Source organism: Pyricularia grisea (assembly GCF_004355905.1).
Source record: "Pyricularia grisea strain NI907 chromosome Unknown Pyricularia_grisea_NI907_Scaffold_1, whole genome shotgun sequence".
NCBI classification, from domain to species: Eukaryota; Fungi; Ascomycota; class Sordariomycetes; order Magnaporthales; family Pyriculariaceae; genus Pyricularia; species Pyricularia grisea.
Genome location: NW_022156716.1, coordinates 6,668,486 through 6,688,753, shown reverse-complemented (window position 1 = coordinate 6,688,753; position 20,268 = coordinate 6,668,486). Strand labels below are relative to the sequence as shown.

The window sequence follows — 20,268 nt, the reverse complement described above, 5'->3', positions numbered from 1 at the left end:
CGGGTCATAACCTCCATTTATTGCTGCCCAAGTCTTAGCCTCGCACTCCGAAAACCATGAGTCAATCCCCAAAGCATACTAATGATTTTCGGCATGTAGTCCGGACCAGTCCAACCAGTTCGAATCATCTCCACCCTGCTCCGAAAAGTCTCGGAGCCCCATTTGTAATCGTCTAACAAGGCTCCATGTCCTTGCCTGCATTTCGGGTCCGGGACGACGGCAAGTACCGAGTTGCCGCTGCAAAATGTCGTCGTCGCTAGCTGCAACCTACAAAAACAGTCAATAGTCAAGCCCTGTCATGATTGACCCAACACCAAAGAGCAAATAACTTATCATAGAAACAAAAGCAGGAATGTCGTTCGCATCATCAAACATCACACAGCCCCTCGTCATCCTTCAGGACGGCAGCGGCATATCAGCCCTGTACATCCTGTCCGCGCTGGTCGTATCTTTCTACACGCTTTTCGCATATAGCAACAAGGAAATTTATCCCAACATCCCCAGAGTCGGCCCAAAGGGCCTCGCCAGGCTAACATGGACGACGCAAAAGGTGGACTTTGTCATCAATGCCAGGGAGCGACTCAGAGAAGGATCTGAGCGTTACCCTGACCGCCCCTACAAGATTTTCACCGACATGGGTGACATCCTCGTAATTCCTCCGCACTACATGGAGGAGCTGAAGCTGCTGGCGAGTATGGACTTCAAGGCTTCTGCCTCGGATGTGAGTCAATCATTTTGTGGCCGTTTTAGAGTCGATACTGATCTAGAGTACAGGATATGCACGCGTACATTCCCGGTTTCCAGGTGTTTGCGCCTGTAAGTGCCCTCAGGGTGGTCACCTGCAGAGTACATAGGACTAACTTATAACCCAGGAGAATCAATTCCTGAAAGCATTGGTTAGAAATTTAGCCAAAGTCTCTGGTAATTACTTTGATATGAAGTTCTTTTGTCTTCATCAGCAGATATCTCATGCAGCAAAAACACAGATTCTCTCATTGGACCGCTCTCACTCGAAGCATGTGCGGCGGTCGAAGACAATTTAAAAGCATCCGACGGTCAGTACTAACCACTCCAGTCCCCTCAATCATACATCGACTAACCTCGCAGCTCTAGAGTACTATGAAATCTCCCTCGACACAGTAAGCCTGCTCGTCTCCCGTATGGGCTCGCGCGTGTTTATGGGTCCTGAGCTGTCCGCGGACCCGAGATGGCCGAAGGCGTCCACCGACTATGTCCAGGCCGCCTTTGCCACGGCCTACCTTATCAGTATATTTCCCCGAGTCATTAGGCCTTACATCAGTTGGCTCCTCCCGCCCACTTATCTCGTCCGGCATAGGATGGCTCGATGTCAGGCGATTTTAAAACCGCATATCGAGAACCGTGCCGCCGCCAAGGCCGCCGCAGCCGCTCGGGGTGAGCCCGATCCGTACAACAGTGCGATCGAATGGTTCGAGAGGGAGTGCTCCCCGGACCACAACCCTACCGATTACCAAATCACCCTGAATCTCGTGGCTATACATACGACCTCTGACCTGCTTTTCCAAGCCCTTATCGACATCGCCAAACACCCGGAGATTATTGCTCCGTTGCGCGAAGAGCTTATTAATGTTTTGCCTTCTACCGGACTCAATAAGGCGGGATTATCAAAGCTAGAACTAATGGACAGCTGCTTTAAAGAGACCCAGAGATGTCGCCCGGTGGCCACAGGTAAGTGTATCATGATCCCGATACAATCAAGCAATACAGCCACAACCAAACAAAGCCCGACAAGACTAAAACAAAAGACGAGGCCAACTAACAACCCCAAAGCTCTCTTCCGTCGTCTAGCCCTTTCCGACGTCAAACTATCAGACGGCTTCGTCGTGAAAAAGGGCTCCAAGGTCATAGTGGACGCCAATCGCCTGCAGAGCCCAGAGCTGTACGAAGACCCGGACAAGTGGGACCCCTACCGGTTTATGCGCCTGCGCCGAGTGCCCGGCGAGGAGGGCAGGGCGAGCCTAGTGAGCTCGACGCAGAGCCACTTCGGCTTCGGTTACGGCATTCACGCCTGCCCGGGACGCTTTTTTGCCGCCAACCTGGTCAAGGTCGCCATGGCGCACCTGCTTCTCAAGTACGATTTTGCCATCCCCGAGGGCCAGCGGGAATTGGGGGGTATGGTCATCGGGTCGAACCATGTGGCGCACCCCAAGGCGAGGCTTTTGATTAAAAGCAGGAGGCCCGAGATTGATATTGATTCTTTGCCGATATGACATGACGGAGTTTTTCGCGCGGAGGATCTCTACTGGTAGGGACTGTTGATGATCCTAGGACTGAAGATATGTTTGGCACTTTGCCGTGCCCTTGGTTTGACAAGTTATGACACCTTGCCGACCACGCCATCTTACACACCCACCAAAATGTAAATTACATGTACTGTGAAGCCAGAACCTGTACTCCGAGGGTTGGTGACTGGTGGGACCGCATCCAAAAACGGAAACCTAAAATTCTGCGTGTCTAGGTTCGTCGCAGCTATTGTGCTGTCATGTCCTTGAGATCTGTGCCCTTGTTCCTCGCTCCGCGCGAAGTCGATTGTATCTTGCTCTGAGAACAAAAGCCCACTCTTTAATTATCTTGTAAGAAATAAGAAGAAAGAGATAGACGAAAACGGCAAGGACTGACAGGAAGATGAGGATGCAAACCCCCTGATAAATGTTACCGATAAATGCCCCGCCATTCAACTCCTGCACGGCCAAATCAACCTGCATAGTGCTTAACACTACCGAAAAAATACCGAATACGAACAACAAGGGGCCAAAATAGCGACCAAAGATGGTAGAGTACTGCTCCGGAAGATATTGGAACCTGGTGCGACGTAGAAACAAAGGACTATAAAAGTTGAGCCGAGTAAGGCGCAGCTCCCCATAATGATACCGGCCAGAAACATGAACGTCTAGGATTTCATCATCAAAACCTGAGACAAAAGCGCAGAAGCGTGCCCATGTAGTGTCGCACGGAATTAGTCCCAAGCTTCTGGCGATGTTAAAATCGGACTCGTGCCGTATGAGGTGCCGGTACGTGCGGATAAAGCCAAGAGCTGCTCGTCGGAGCTTTTCAGCTCGGCCGGGCACACCACCTAACAGCATGTCGTATGATGCACCCGAAGACATGTAAGCTCTGCCTGCTGTCTCCGCAGGTTCGGAGAGAAATTTTGTCCAGAATTTGTAGGACATGAGATATCGTGGTAACGGCTTAATGAAAATGCGGTTGTGGTACCATACGAGGTGCAACCGGGGACTTTCCGTGATGAGGATATCTCGTCCAAATATGCGTTGGCGATGAAGCGGTCGGATGTTGGCACTGGACTGGGTTGACAAGACCCAAAGATATGGAGCCATGGTTTCGAGGTCATCGCAGCAAAGCTCTTCCTCGAGGAACGGACCCAACTCCTCGCCAGCTTGTAAAGATACTAGTGGATAGCCTGGTAGAAATTTGCAAATGTCGGACGATCGAGAGTGTTCAAAGTTGTTGTCGTCAGCGTCTTCTACGAGCTGGTTCGCAGCCGTAAATGGACATTTGAAAACATCATTCATGGCTCTGCCCTTCGCAACTCAATGCGATGGATCCCATTCGCTCTGCTGATCAAAAGTTGTTGTTGGAGGAAAGCGGATAGGTGTGCCTTTGTATTCATTGCTTGACCTCTCAAGAGGAGGAGAGGAGGAAATTTCGAAGGGCCTAGCCGACTAGATTTATACTGCTACTCTCCAAGCACTTTGGTTCCCAATAACGTTGATGTCATGGATCCAATTCAAACCCCCCACCCAGCTGAACACCTATACAGAGGGACGTAGCAAGCTGAGTCTGCCATAAAGGCGACCTGCAGGCCGAAAATGCATCGCTAGAACAATATGCTCCAATCATTCTTTGCGACCCTTGACAGACCTAGGTCAACATCATGCATACCCAAAACGCCCAGCAAAATTCTATTGCTCGTTTGCTCCCAGCGCCTGCATGAATCTTACCCTTCGATTCAGCTTAGCGACCATCCATCATGGTTCATTGTTACAGGGCCTCGTACAATGTAAAGAACGTAAGCCTCACATGTTGCCATCAGGTCAGGCATACTACTGGGTTCTATTGCAGCTTAGGTAATGGCTAATCTGAAAGCTGAAGCTAATATTATATGTCCACCTCGTTCATCTATTTTGTTCACAGCTGTTGCGATAATATGTACTAACATCTGCACAGAGATGGCTGCACCCTGAGTATCGTAGCTGGGAGTTGAAGTGGAGAACAACGGTTGTTTTCGGTTTGCGCATGAAAATGATCCAAGAACACAGATGCCCAGATCAGTCGCTGCTAACAGCAATGCAAGTGAATAACCCTGACGAATCAATTACATGTAAGGCTTCGTCTTTGAGTCACTGAACGAAAAAGGCCTGCCAGGTTCCCAGGATTACCTCTCTGCATTTCATGAGACATACGGCTTCGGGATCATCTCCAGCTGGTTCTGGTCCTGGATGGCGACATCCCTTAGCCATGAGCTGAGTGTGCGCCTCGTAAGGGCAATGACGGTGTTGTACTCCACGTATTGGATGTTGAGGTCTTTCAAACATCTTCTCAAGGAACTTGAGGTAGGCTAGTGCCTGATGAAAATCCTCCTCACAGGCGTTCTGATTAACATTTTTGTTGCTCTACTGCTCCTACACATCGGGCGCATCCTGCGCGGAACAATTGGGCTCCATAATGTGAGCGACGAACCGAATGTATATTTTTCCACGATAGGGAGGCTCAAATATTCGTAACCCTCCTAGCCGCCATCGGCAAAGCGTAACATGAAACAAGCACTCAAACAGAAACTTCCACAATGCTGCCGGTTCCCAAACACCCAAAAACACACTTGTATTAACCGCCCCTCAACGAACTCGTCCATCTCTTTACACTCCGCCGGTGCCCCCCCTGCCCCTCTCAACCGAGATCTGCTCATCAATCTTCCATCAGATCGAGTCGCCTCGTCCTGGCCGTGATCTCGTCAACCGGACCCTCCCGCAGCCTCTGCTGCTTCCACCCCTCGAGCGCCGCGCGGCGCAGGAGCAGCCTGTCCCCTTGATTGCGGCGCCTCTTGTCCGGCACCAGGGGGCGGCCGGCAGCACCGAGCCAACGCCTGTGCCTCTTCTCCTCGATGCGGCGCTGGCGCTCCTCCGTCGTGTCCTCCCACTGCGCCCCAAAGTGCCTCTTGGCCATTCGGATGGCCTCGTCTGACTTGACGCCCCGCTCCCGGGGCTGGGGGGCTGTCGGCAGCGCTGGGGGGGAAGGTGGAGCGGGAGGGGGAGCGGTCCTGTGTCGCCGGACGGGCGAGGTGTTGGGCGATGGTGGCGGTGCCACCCGGCCGGGCTTGGGGTCTGCCGGCGACCAAGGGATAGAAGGAGCCACCGGGTCCCGGGTGGGGGAGTTGCTGGGGGTCGGTGCCGCCACCGCCCTGCTGGGCTTGTTGGGCGAAGTGGCGGGTGAGTTGGCCGGTGTTGGCCCGCAGCTCGGTGCGCGCTTGGCGGGGGAGCTGGTTGGGGAGTTGGTGGGAGTTGGTGTAGACATGGTGCCGGCTGGGCTGGGGTCAGTATGATTGATGATGGCTTCTGGGGTTTACCTTGGAACCACACATACCTTTTTCTTGTTTGGTGGGTGAGTGGTAATGCACACGGTGGTGGACCTTTGATGGTGGATTGAGAGCAATATGTACTCGTTCCTGGGCTTTTCTTCGGTACTGGTTGTACGAAGATGTTTTTTTGTAGGAGGAAGGATGTAACCGGAGTGATTTCAAAAGTTGAGATCTGTTAAGATTTTAAGATGGAAGTTGCTTTGCTATGATAATAGAAAGATGGATCCAGAGAGCCTAAGACTGAAGTAAACAGGGAAACTGGGCTTCTTTATATGAAAATAAATGTTATCCAAATTCTTTGGGTAATTTCGATAACTCACCGGAGTGCATATTGGGTACTTAGAGTCTGCGAGATCTATGTGCTTGCTTTGCATATAATATGCGCAGCTTTCATGCATCTACCTATTATCATTGCTGCGCGTCGGTCAAAAAGGCGATTCCGGTCAGTACGCGGCAAACCCTAAGTAAATCTCTAGGCAGGTGTCTTACAGTTCATTCCTTGCCCTTCCGATGGCGGCGAGAGGCAAGTATAATTCATGAAATCAGGCAGGTTGGATGAGCGTTCCGTGATGCCAGGGGTAAGTATTCCCACAAATACTTCCAGGTTGAACAAACTCGAATGATATGATACAGCCCAGGATGGGAAATTGATAGCTGATTTCCCCGTCGAAAAAGCCCCTCTGCACATTCTACTTTCCCTTGCTGCATTAGGGGCACATAAGGTTCAGCCCTCAGAGGAGCTATTATATGCATTGATGCACCAGCTCGATCTAAGGCCTGGTAGATATATATGAATATGTTGTGTAAACTGAGCTTTCAACTTTCGTGAAGCTCCCTGAAGGATACAGGGGCTTTCTACGGGTAGAAATCGCTAGGACGCGGCTCTCTTTGTTGGCTCATTGTCCACACTGTTTGCAACCTACTTCAAATAATGTCAAGGATAAAGCGCATCAGCTTGGCGCTCCTCTGGACTCGAACTCTGGGCTTTTTGCCCATGTCTTGCTGCCCTCTTCAAGTTGCTCTTCTTTTTTTAAGCTTTCCGGTGTATGATAAAATTGATCAAAATCTAGGTGAGTGGCAAATAAAAACTTGGCAGAGAGGGACAACCAGCACTATTCGGTGAGTTTATGGTTTGCAGACGCAGAATATATTACAGGCTCTATTTCACCAGAAGATATGGTACTGGGATCTTCACCGAGAGTTTTAGAATTCATGGCATTTCTGTGTACCTGGATTGCTGGGAGACAACTGCTGCCATCCTGTGCGTTGTCCGCAAAGCCTTGAATTTGCATGTGTTCTTGGGCGGTGTAAAGCGCGTCATAATATGATTGACGAAATGCGCTTTCACAGTGTCTTCGATCCTGGGTAGTACTTGGCCCTTCAGGTAATGCACAACGATGGCTTGTTTGCTGTCTTACCTTGGCTCCCAACTGTTTTTCTTCCTGCAGCCAAGTTTCAGCAGCGCCACGGAGTTGCCTTTAGGACGATTTCAAGCCTCACGAGGCCGGAGGAATCCGCGAAGTTTTTGACTGAAGCTACAGATCGAAGTTGAGGGAAATCTTTTCGTGTAGCGTCCATTCTACACCAGGCAGTGCAGTGCTTGATTTTCCTGGACATCAACTGCTCGAGTCTTGGTTGATTCTTCAGTGATTATGGCCATGGTAAAAGTCGTGTTGCGGGAAAATACTACCACATATGATCACATAGAATATTTCTGGGGGTGTGCAAAAGGGGTTGAGAGGCAAGCAAGGTGCAGATTAAGGAATTCAAACCCAGGTCGGATAAGAGTCAGATTGGAGGGGCCTATACATCCAAAATATGCGGGTAACTACCTAGATAGGTTTCTAGGTAGCCAAGTCAGTAACCTGAACGTTTCTGTGTGTCACAATGATTCATGCTCTTTGCGAAACTGGTTTGTTTGTTTTCTCACTTTTCTGCGTCATTTACTCCGAGTTTGCAGTTAGCATACCAGTTTATTTGTTTCAATTGATCAACATACGGTCGGAAATCAGATCACGAGAAACAGCTTAGCTCCAGCAAGCCTTTTGTACGGCTACATGGTCTCAAATACATCCATCATGAATGAAATCTTCACTTCACTTGTTTTCAGGTTGATCCGACCACTGAGCCAACACCTTGTCTTTGAGAAGCTCTTGTTCAGTACCTAAGCCTCAAAACTGCGTACAACCATGGCCATCCCGATTCCACAGCCTCGCAGAAAACCTGCCGTTGACCCAGGCTTCATCTCCAACCAACACATCCGAGATATGTGGCATCATTACTCGATCTGGAAATTTAATTCCCTGAGGGCGGCGCACATGTGCAGAAAGTACATTGTGACGGTGGCGACGGGGTGCTGTAGGAGAGCTGGCATGAAAGACCCGATCCTTCGCCGCAGCTAACACCCTGGCCTGAACAGCTACTGGTGACGTCGCTTCCACCTTGGGGACCGCTTGAGCACTTGAGCACACAGGCTCCCGAGACGGCAGAGACAGCCATGGTGATGATGACGAAGACCTGTAAACAAGCGATAGTGGTGGTCAGAATGATGTCGGATAAGTGTGCTGTTTGTCAGAGGACTAGTCGACCTACCTTCATGATTGTGGTTGAGAAATAATGGTTGGAGAAAAGTTGAACGTGCCGTCAAGGAACGTAAGAAACACAGACCGGCTGGCGGGTATTGAAATGAATAGAATGAAGTTGAATGGGATTAGAGGCTGATTGTTAGAATCAGAGGCAGTCTTAGAAGTGAGGATAGACTGGAGTGCTTTATACCAAAAGCACAATGCAGCTGTTTTCATGGTTCATCTCTATTTAGGATGCAAGCATAAGTGGCCAAGAACAATTGCATAGTTATGGCTCCACTGTCGCAGACTAGAATAAGAACACTGTAACCAAATTGAACCATTTCAGTGGACACATTGTTTCAGCGCATTTCATGACCACGTTCCTCATTCCCAAATTGTCATCTGTTACCGTCGTTTCGGTATGAGGATGGGGGGCCAGCTCCTGGCCAAGACCAAGATCCCTCAACGATAGAGTTTAGGCACCTTGTCCTGAAATTCTATAATATTGTATTTTTCTTGTAGGTTTCGCGAGCCCAAAAATAGGTCTTACCACCGTTTGAGTTGGTGGAATACCTGACTGCGGGACCTTGACCGATTCGAATTTTTCTTTCTGATTCTTAGCCGGGCTATATCTTTGGAAAATTATGAGACTTTCGGCGCTCCTGTTCATAAAACTATGTATGCGACTTGACAAAACAAAACATTCGTAATTGATCATGATACCTTATGATCCAGCCTAGGTGGGTACGCTAAGAAGTTTCTGTAGGCATGTCAAATTGGGAATGAGATGAGCCATGTAACCCTTACCCAAAACCGGCAGTCAATTCGAAGTCTAGATTAGTACGAGGCATTAGATGAACCCGGGTCAGGATTGAGCTGAACCCCCTTCAGAGATAATTAGACCCACTTTCGCTAAGAGTTGAACCCCCTTTAGAACTTGCAATTTAATTGGCCAAACAAAACGGGTCGAATGGGTTGTCCCACATAAGGGTAGACCCGGAAAACAGACAATTAACGGTATATACGCTGCATATATTATGCATATATATGGGAAAAATTTAACGTTAATAAAATTTCAATATAATATTTTATTATAATAATATATAATATAAATATTTATATAAATAATATTATAATTATATTTTAAATTTATTAAAGCTATATAAATAAGTGGAATAAAAAATTTACAAATAAATTAATATATTAAATAATTTATATTAAATTTTTAAAAAAAATTAATAATATTAATTAATATAAGAAAATAAATAATAATTAACAAAATATTTATACCGAATTTTATTACCAGTATTAATAATTTAATATATAGTTCGAATATAATAAAAATTACAAACACCAGTTTTTTATTTAAATTTAATTTAAAAAACGTAAAAAATAAATAAAATATATTTATTATATAATAATAATAAATAAAATTATAGTTTACCAATATATATACTACATATACAGCGTATACGCAAAAATTTTTATTTTATTTATTACATATATTATAAAACGTACGTTATATATAGGTACAATATATATTATATATATATAATAACCAATATAATATTGTAAATATAGTGAAAATGGAGGTAAAGGTAATGTAAATATTACGCATTTGTATTATTTATTTAAAATATCGCGTATTTAATAATAAATTTTAATATTAAAATTAATCGGTATTATATTTTTCCGAACGTTAAATTTAAAAAAAAATCTTTTTTTTATATAATATCCATCCGTTTTTTACTTTCCGTTTACGTTTTTTATATGCAAAATTTACGGACCGTAATAGTTTTAAATATTAATATACTAATTACAAATTCGAAATCCAATAAATTGCAAATAATATTGGCCATTTTGTTTAATTTTTCGACCAATAGCCAACCAAAATATTTATAGCAAACCCCAAATGCAAATATAAATATTTCTGGCATTTTTACGCCTGGTAATCCTTTAAAATTATTATAGATTAACGAAAATATAAATAACGTAAAAAACATATATAAAATATATACCGGGTATATATAAGGTATATACGTTAATATTATTTTTCGCAAAATATTGTAATTTAATTTAAATTATTAATAAAAAATAATAATAAATATAGGATTTTAGCAATTAAAATTTAATATTATATTATAATTCCTTATTATCCGGATATAGTACCGAACGGAATTTTATATATTATTCCATGGTAAATACCAAATTTTAAATAAATTGCATTTGCGGATATATATAATATAAAAATTAACCATATTATTAATCGAATGGGTTTTACCATATGCCTTACATATAATTAACATATATATATTAATTACAAATTAATATTATATTATAAATTTAATATTGCCTTTATTTTAAATCCCTTAAAAAGGTTAAAAATAAATTAATTATAAAAATTCTATTATTAAAATAAATGTATTAATTTTACAAAAATTGTATATTAGTTTATTAATTATATTAGCAATAAATTCGCGTTTTATTGGGTATTAAAATGCAACGGAATTCGGTAATATTCCAACCTTCGTTAACATTTACGAAATTTTAACGTAATATATAATCGTTTCGATTTGGAATAAATATAGCGTATATTTACATATAAGGTAAACGTATAACCAATACTAATAATGGTTAAATATATTCGAACCAAAATTAAAAAATATGCCAATTATATGCGTTATATATACAAACCATATATTAACCAATTACGATAATATTTATTACGGATTTTATTGTTATTGGTACTAATAAATTCGATTAAATCCTATTGGGAATATATATTATTATAACGATATAATAAAAATTTGGTTATATAATAACGTTTAACCGATATTTTATCGGTTAAATTCGTTTGTACGTATTAAATTTAACTGGTATTAAAAATTTTTAATTAAAAATTTAAATTTATTATTTGGTATACCCCAATAAAATAAATACAAAATAATAATATATAAGATAATTATTTTTTCCGGTATTTATTGGGTTAAATTTTCGATATTTGCAATGCTTTATTAAAAATAACGGCCCTATTATAAAAAACCAATAATATATATATATTGGTAATTTAATATATAAATATAAAATTTGCGGTAAAAGAATTTATTATTATATAAAAACGGAATATTAAATTAATATATATATATATAACGGTAGGGTTTCGGTATAATAATAGAGCCGGATATATTAAATAATATATATACAATATATTTTTCGATATTTATATTCCGGTAAATTATATTTAATATTTATGGACCTTTATTATTATTCGAAAATTATATACGCATTACCCAATATTTTTAAATCGAATGCCAATATAAATTAAACAAAATATATTTGCGGTTTTACGCAAATAAAAAATTTTATTCCTAAAACCACGTATATAAATTACATACAAAATAAATATTCAATATATACGTAATAAATATTAATATTTTTACAGGTAATTTTACTATTAGTACCGTTTTCCAAAATTTAAAAAGGAAATGGTAATATAAGCTTTTATACCGCGGATTAAAGGGGTATTTAAACTATTTTAACCGTATTGCAAATATAATTCGAATTTTGCGATTTATCGAATATCCGGACGGAACGGGATACGTAAATATATTTATTATATATAACGTATATATAACGTAAATATATAATTAATATTATATTATATAAATATTTATACGGAATTTTTTAACCAACGACGACGAATTTTTGCACGTTAATTTGTGTGGAATATAATCGAATTAATATATGGAAAATTTGCAATTATTTGTATTATATATATAATATTTAAACGTTTATTTAAACAATATTATTTGGAAATGGATTTATTTTTTAAAATGGTTGCTGGATTTATTAATCTTTTTTTTTGGAAAATTGGGAAAATCCAATAAATCGTACGTATTTGCAATATAAATCTTTTATATAAACGTAATATATAGATTAATTAATTTTATTTTTAGGCTATTTTTACGGCCGTAAACAAATATATTTATATATATTTGCAAACCCGCAAACCCAAAAAAATTGGAAATTATTTTTCCTTAATTATTTTTAAATTTATAAAAATATTATTGGGAAAATTGTTAATTGGGGCCATATAACGAATCGTAAATTTGGAAATTGGTTAACGGTAATTATAAACGCAAATTAAATACAAATATTGGGTAAATTTTATATATATAATATTTACAAACAAAATACTAATATATATTTTAAATTTTGGCTTATATTTAAACCATTTAAATTCCAGTAAAACATTTAAAAAGCATTTGCAATATATATATATTATATATATAGTATATATAATTCGTAATTTTAAAACGTAATTTCCGCGGTATAAGGTATATATATAGTTATTACAACTATTTTCGTTGGAAATAAAAAATAAATATACGCAATAAATATATAATATAACCGAAATATATTTAAAAACCAAAATTTAATTTAACCAAAAAAAATTTCCGTGGTTAAAAACAGCAATTTTTGCACGATATTTTAATATAAACCAATTTTGGCGCAAAACAGTACCAAAATATACGAATATTGCAAAAATTGGATATACAAAAAATAATTCGTCCATTAAACGTCGTTTATTTTTATTAATTGTAATTAAAAAATAATTATTTATATTAATTACAATTTAAAATTATATATTAATTTTATTTTTAAATTGGAACGTAAATATTTTGTACAAAAAAAGGAAAATAATATAACGCGAATATATAATATATTTACGGTTTGGAATAATAAATTTAATATTTAATAATTTATTCGAAATTTCTAACGTAAAAATTTTAAAGCTCGGAAATTTGTACGGGGAAAAAATATAAATACAATTTTTCGGAACCAAATTACGTATAAAAATGCGTTATATTTATATAATAAACCCGGGTAAAATTTTACGAATAACCAACCTTTATTTTAATTTAAAATTATAATTAATTTAACGTATTTAATACGTATTACCGCCCAAAAAAATATCCAAATAAACCAGCGATTATTAATAATATTTACGGTACAAATATAAGGTATACGCAACGAAATTAACCAGGCCGACCCAAATGGCAATCCGGTAAACCAAACGCCGGCGATAATATTTACGTTATAATTATAAAATACGCGTAACGAAACTAACCAAACCGACCCAAATGGTAATCCGGTAAACCAAACGCCGGCGATAATATTTACGTTACAATTATAAAATACGCGTAACGAAATTAATTAAATTAACCCAAATAATAACCCGGTAAACCAAACGCCGGCGATAATATTTACGTTATAATTGCAAAATACGCGTAACGAAATTAACCAAATAAACCAAAATAATAATTCGGTAAATTAAACGTCGGCGATAATATTTACGTTATAATTATAAAATATACGTAACGAAATTAATTAAATTAACCCAAATAATAATCCGGTAAACTAAACGCCGGCGATAATATTTACGTTATAATTATAGGGTACGCGTAACGAAATTAACCAAATTAATCCAAATAGTAATCCGGTAAATTAAACGCCGGTAATAATATTTATATTATAATTATAAAATACGCGTAACGAAATTAATTAAATAAATTAAAATGGTAACCCGACAAATTAATCGCCGGCGATAATATTTAGGGTATAATTATAAAATATAAACGATTCGATTATAATAAATTTTTTAATACGACGTAAACGTTTCCGGGTAATTATAAAAATAATATTTTTTAAAAATAATATAATTATATTTAAATATATAATACGTATACGCCGTTAAATTAAACCATTTTTATCGTTAATACGTTTATGTTACGATCAAGGTATCGGGGTAACCTGTTCTTATGGTAAAGTACAGTGGGTTGAAGCAACTGAGCGTTTGACTGGGTAACTGGGGTTCTCAATAACTGGGGGTAAAATTATAATCGTTCTCAAATAAATATTAAGGTTAATTAAAGTTTGATTACTGCTAAGTAATCCTAAAATCAAATCTATTTACATGGTAATAAACGTGATTTATATAAATTATATTCCAAATATAATCTTTTTTAATCTGTTTAATTTGTAATTTTTAACTGAAATTTTACAAATTATAGAGATTCATTCCCTTGGCCGTTACGTAAGGTTACGTAAAATCTCGTAGCTTTGCCTTTAGGTAATCGTTGTTTTGCCGGTCGGTATTTTTTTTGGGCGAATATCGTTAAAAGGGGTGTAACCCCATCTGGCTTTTCTAGTACCGGCCCAACTATTTGGTCGTAATATTAGGTTTCCTTTCCTTTGGCCAAATCCTTTTGGCCTTTAAATAATTTATATTCCCCTGATCCTTATTTTTGGTTTCGTTTTTTTTTTGTTAATTTTCTTTTTTTTTGCGTTATGTTTAATCGCGTCGTTAAATTAAAATTTGGTCGTTCGTCGACGGAACGTCGTTACGTTTTTTTTGCGTTTTTTTTTCCTTATTCCGTAAATATGTTTTTTTGTTTTTATTATAAATCGCGCGGTATGGTACGTTGCGTTATCTCGCCGCAAGATTTTTTTCGTTATATTGAATGCCTTCGTGTTAATCGGTTTGGTTGCGACGTATTGGGGGTATTTAACGCCCAATTGCGCAATATCGGTCGGTAATATTCGAAATTGGATGCGGAAGTCGAAATTTTGGAAGAGGATATTTTGGCGAAGCAATAGAGGATTTAGGAAAAGCAATTAAAATTGTTTCGTTTGCGGAAATAAAAAAAATTGTGGTTTGAAAAAATGATGCGAGCTATATTTCGCGGAATTAATAATTTGGAAGAATTGGATCGGGTGGAACGTAAGGAGGTAAAATAGGAAGAACGTCGGCGATTGGCCGAAATCTTTCCTAAAATATCTTTAAAATCGTTTTTTCCGGATTTTAATTTTGTTTGGAATTCGATTTTTCCGATGGGTCTTTTAAATTTTTCGTTATTGGATAAAATGAATGTTTTTACGCAATATTCCGTTGGTTAATTGTTTTTTGGTATTTTTTGTTTTATATTGCATATTAATAATTTTTTTGTAAATTCGTTTGGTGGTATAGTTTCGAATCCTGGTCGGTTTTTAATTTTTGGGAATGGTAAATAGTGTTTTTTTAGGTCGTTTTTTTTTTGGCTGATTTGTTCGCAAATCCAATTTTTAATAGTATTGGCGGAACGGTTCCTGGCAATTTTAAAGGTGGTTAAAGGGTTTCCAAATGTTTTTTTTATGCCCATAATTTTTCCATTTAACAAGGTATTTTATTTTGCCGTGGTTTTGTCTATAGTCGAATATTCGTTTAACGTCGTAGGTTTGTTTTGCGTCGATTTCGATTGTTTTTTGTGTGTTGGTGCCGTATGGTATTGGTTCCAGTAGTAATACGTGAAATGTGGGGTGAATTTTTATGGTGTTTGGTAATGACAGTTTGTAATTGGTGTCGCTGATTTTTTTATTGATTTTAAAAGGTCCAAATTTTTTAAAATCGAGTTTGCTATTAGGTTTTTGTATTTTAATATTGCGTCGAATAAGGTAAACGTTATTTCCCTTTTCGAAGGATGGTTCCTTTATCCGATGCTGATTGGCGTATTTTATTATTTTTTTTCGTACGAACTTTAGTTCCTACTGGAGTTTTTCGTGTAATTGTCGTAATTCGTTCGTTTGTTTATCGGTTTGCGGTACCGTAGTCGTGGTTCTTGGTTTTTTATACGTTGTAAGGTTGAATTTATAATTGGTATAGAATGGGGTTGTTTTGGTATTTTCGTTTTTTAAGTTGTTATAGGCGAATTGTGCTGTGGGTAATAATCGTACCTAATTATTTTATTTGTGGTTTATATAGTATTTCAGGTACTATTTTAATGTTTGATTGGTTCGTTTTATTTGTCCGTTTGTTTGGGGATGGAATACTGTTGATAGTTTATAGTCTGTTCCGAGTTGTTTTATCAGAGATTTCCAAAATTTTGATGTAAAAAGTTTGTTTTTATCCGTGACGATGTTTTTTGGAAGTCCGTAATTGTTAATAATTATTCGTAGGAATGTGTAGGCGATTTTCTCGGCGTTATTATTTTTTTTGTATGGTAGGAAATAGGCGTATTTAGTAAATTTGTCCACTATAATTAATATGCTGTTATATTTTGTTTTTGTAAGTGGTTTTTCCGAAAATGGTAGTTTAACGATAAAGTCCATTGTAATAGTTTGCCAGGCCTTGCTGGGGGCTGGTAAGGGTTGCAATAATCCGTAAGGTTTGTATTTTGCGGACTTGTTTTTGGTACAAAGTTCGTAATTTTTAATGGCTTTTCGTATTTTTTATCGTGTTTTTTGGAAGTTATGGTGTTGTTTTAGCCGTTTTTATGTTTTGGAAATTTTTTGGTATCCGTGGGTTTTATTTCCGTGGATTTTCCGTATTTTTTCTGGCGTAGTTACCGTATTTGTTGTTATTAGGTTTCGGTGCGTTGGTAAAAGGTTTCCGTTTTCGTCTGTCGTAAAAATAATCCGTATTTGTTTTGGTATTATGTTTTCGTGGTTTGGTTTTCGGTTAAGGGCGTCGGCCCTACCGTTTTTTGTTTTTTTTCGGTAAATAATCCTAAAATGGAATTTTGAAAGGAATTTTAACCATTTAATTTGTCGTTTGTTTAATATTTTATTGGTGGTAAAGTGGGTTAGGTTTTTGTGGTCCGTGTAAATTAATATTTCGTGTTTAGTTCCGGATAATTGTGGTTTCCATTTTTCGAATGTTCGAATAATAGCTATAAATTTTTTATCGTGGATTTGGTAATTGAGTTCTGGTTTATATAATTTTTGGGAAAAAAAGGCGCAAAGGTGCAATTTTTTTTTTTCATTTCGTTGGTTAAATTGTTTTCCGATTACGTAGTCGGATGCGTCGGTTTCGATTTTGAAAGGTTTCGTTGGGTTTGGTATTTTGAAAATCGGTTTTCGCGTTATTGCGTTTCGTAGCTGTTCGAAGGCCTATTGTATTCGTTTTGTCCATTGGAATTCCAGGTTTTTTTTGGTTATATTGGTTAATGGGGTGGCGATCGCGCCGTATCTTTTAATAAATTTTTTGTAAAAGTTTACAAATCCGAAAAAGGTTCGAACGTCTTTTACGTTTTATGGTTAAGGTTATTCTTTTATTGTTTGGATTTTCGATTTTTCCATCCTAATTTTTCTAGGAACGATGGTATATTTTAGGAAATTAATTTATTTGTTGTAAAAAATACATTTATCGGGTTTAATTAAAAGTTTGGCGTTTTGTAGCTTTTGTAAAATTGTATGGACGTATTTTTTATATTTTTCCAACGTTTTGGAAAAAACGAGGATATCGTCCAGGTAAATAACGACGAAAATATTTAGGCATTTCCGGAAAACGTGGTTAATTATGGTTTAAAAGGTTGCCGGGGCGTTGGTAAGGCCGAAAGGCATTATTAGGTATTCGTAATATTTTCGCCTAATACGAAACGCGGTTTTCCATTTTTCGCTTTTTTTTATGCGGATTAAATTATATATTCCTTTAAAGTCTAATATTGTAAACCATTTTATTTGGTAAAACATATTTCGAAGTTTTCCTATTAGCGGGAGCGGGTAGCAATTTTTTATGGTAATGTCGTTTAATTGTTTGTAATTTACATATAATTGTAGTTTTCCGTTCTTTTTTGGTACGAAAAGGATTGGGTATTCTGCTGGTGACGTCGATGGTTTAATATACCCTTTTTTAAGATTTTTTGCGAGGTATTCGTCTAATATTTCCATTTGTGTTGGATTTAAACCGTATATTTTGTAAAATTTCGGTTAGGTTCCTTTTTTTAATGGTATTTCGTGGTCGAATGGGCTATATTCGGGTAATTTTATTTCGAGTTTTAGGCTAAATAGTCGGGTATAAATCTGGTATTTTTCTGGGATTTTGCCGTTTCCGGTTTGTCCGTTTGCGTTTGGTATTGTGCGATTGGATCGGTTTTGGTTTGTGGATAGTCGTTTTTTTTCCGATGTTGGTTCCGGGGTTGGTCGTCTTTTTTGTAGGTACGCCATTTGTTTTGTTTGGTTTTTCCGTACCCTACGCTTCTTGTATAAACTTTTCCAAATTGGAGGTCGTTTAATAATTAGGTATTTTTCCTATTGGATTTGGCCGGTTATCCAATTTATTTTGGGGTTATTTTTTTTAAGTTAAGGGATTTTTAAAATTATATTTTTATCCCCTATTTCCGTAATATTTAAGGTAATTCGTTCCTTTCGTCCGTAGTTTTTTATCCAAAAATATACGGTTTTTATTTCGATAATGCCGTTCCCGTATGAAACTGCCTTTCTTTTTACGGTTTACAATTGGTATAATTTTTTTTTTATTGCCAAAATATCCGTCGTTCCTTTACGATTTTTGGGAATATATAATTGTTTTATATTCTATTGTCGAAGAGTGTTCGTATAGGTTTGTTATTAAGTCGTATGTTGAAAAATATATGTTTGTATTTTGTTACCGTATTTTGCGTAGCGTTTAAGGTTTTTGTTTCCGTTCCTTTTTTCGCCGTCCGGTGCCCTGTACCGTTTGGCTATTTTAATTTTTTGACTTGTTGGATTCGCGTTGTGGGTCCTTGGTTTTTTTGTTTCGGGGCGTGTGGTTGTTTTTTATTTTAATTTGGTTAAGTGGATGTTTCGCGGGTATTGGTATCCTGCGTGCGTTCGTGGGTGCCTGTTTGTTTTTTATTTGCGAATCCCATACGATTTTGGTTATGGGTGTAGGTATCTGGTATTATTGCTTTCGTTTATGCCAATTTTGGGTTTTGGTTAATATGTGGATTTTATATATATTGCGAATATATTCGTACTATAGAAAATTGGGTTGGTGGTAGTACGTTATGGGGTATTTGTCGTTAGGTGCAAAAATGACCGTTGGTTTTTTTCGGAGTTTAATTTTAATTTTCCAATTGGGTAATTTTTGGATTATGTAAATTTCGTGGATTTCGGTTATTAGTTGTCGTCGTGGGAAAAAGTTATAGTAGATTTTTTTGTTTAAATAAATTCCGCAATTGTTTCGGAAATATTTAGCCTAAAAGACGTGGGTGTGTTTCGGGTATGCGGTACTTAATTTGGGGTGGTTTCCAAATATCGGTGTTATATGTTTTGTAAGATTCCGTTTTTGTTGGATTAAGGTGTAGCCTGGGAATTGTACTAATTGGTCGTTTCGGTATAAATCGATTTGTTTTTTTTCGTATTTGTACGGGTCGTTGGCCCTTGTTATATTATATATATTTGGGGTTACGTCTTTTTTATCGTTGGAGTTTTTTTTTGTGTCGTTATTCGATTTTTCGGTTGGTGGTTGATTTGTTATTTTGATACGGTAGGTCTGTTTTAATGGTTCCGTATCCGATTTTCCTAAGGCGTCCGAATTTGTAAGTTCGGGTAATTTGGCGTTTTGTCGGTGTAAGTTAATTGGTTATTTTATTCCAATAGGTATTTGATTTTTTACCGTTAGGGTTCGAATATTTCGGGGTTTTTGCGGGTACTAGCCTGCGTCGATTTTGAAATTATTATAAGTTATATAATTGTCGTTATAATAGGTGGTCCAGTTTATTATGCTGTATTGGTTAGGTTGTATCTGGTTGTGGTTGGTGGTATTAAATTTTCGTGGTTTTTCGGTTTTGCTTTTAAAATTAGTGGTAAATTCCGGGGTGCTGTTGTATGTTTTAGGACAGTTTCGCGCGATATATCCTGGTTTATTATATTTAAAATATTTGCCACTTTTGGGGTTTTTGCGAGGTTATTGGTGCTAAATTGCGTTTAAATCTATAGGTCCGTTATATGTGCCGTACGTAATATTATATTGGCGAGGCGGTTTGGGGTATTGGTATTTACGTCTTGTATTGGTTTATCGCAAGGCCGGGCCCCATACGTTGCGTTTTTCGCGTCGTTCCAGTTTCCGTTCGTATAATCGGTTATCGATTTTAATTGTTAATTCTATATATTCTACTAATATATCGGGTCGCTTTTTTTTAACCAATTCGTTTTTAACCTTTTTTTTAAATCCCGTATAAAAACGTGCTATTAGGGCCTTTTTACCCCATAATAGTTTAGCGGTAATTTATCGAAATTTACTGGTATATTTGAATATCGATTTGGTTT

General features: G+C 37.8%; 4 protein-coding genes across 4 annotated transcripts; 1 reads left to right on the top strand and 3 right to left on the bottom strand.

Moving 5' to 3' along the window:
• Window positions 1-352: 352 nt before the first annotated feature.
• On the top strand, window positions 353-2,249 carry PgNI_02064 (uncharacterized protein; the record flags this gene model as incomplete). Its single annotated transcript, XM_031122132.1, has 4 exons — window positions 353-785; window positions 987-1,055; window positions 1,114-1,707; window positions 1,810-2,249. 4 exons carry the CDS (start codon window positions 353-355, stop codon window positions 2,247-2,249), a joined length of 1,536 nt encoding a protein of 511 aa, XP_030986196.1.
• Window positions 2,250-2,508: 259 nt separating this feature from the next.
• PgNI_02063 (uncharacterized protein) lies at window positions 2,509-3,569 on the bottom strand (the record flags this gene model as incomplete). Its single annotated transcript, XM_031122131.1, has 2 exons — window positions 2,509-2,599; window positions 2,659-3,569. The coding sequence occupies 2 exons, from the start codon at window positions 3,567-3,569 to the stop codon at window positions 2,509-2,511; spliced, it is 1,002 nt and encodes a 333-aa protein (XP_030986189.1).
• Window positions 3,570-4,962: 1,393 nt separating this feature from the next.
• On the bottom strand, window positions 4,963-5,568 carry PgNI_02062 (uncharacterized protein; the record flags this gene model as incomplete). Its single annotated transcript, XM_031122130.1, has 1 exon — window positions 4,963-5,568. One exon carries the CDS (start codon window positions 5,566-5,568, stop codon window positions 4,963-4,965), a length of 606 nt encoding a protein of 201 aa, XP_030986190.1.
• A 2,359-nt stretch (window positions 5,569-7,927) lies between these two features.
• PgNI_02061 (uncharacterized protein) lies at window positions 7,928-8,230 on the bottom strand (the record flags this gene model as incomplete). The annotated part of the gene is made up of 2 exons (XM_031122129.1): window positions 7,928-8,149; window positions 8,225-8,230. The coding sequence occupies 2 exons, from the start codon at window positions 8,228-8,230 to the stop codon at window positions 7,928-7,930; spliced, it is 228 nt and encodes a 75-aa protein (XP_030986191.1).
• Window positions 8,231-20,268: the final 12,038 nt, after the last annotated feature.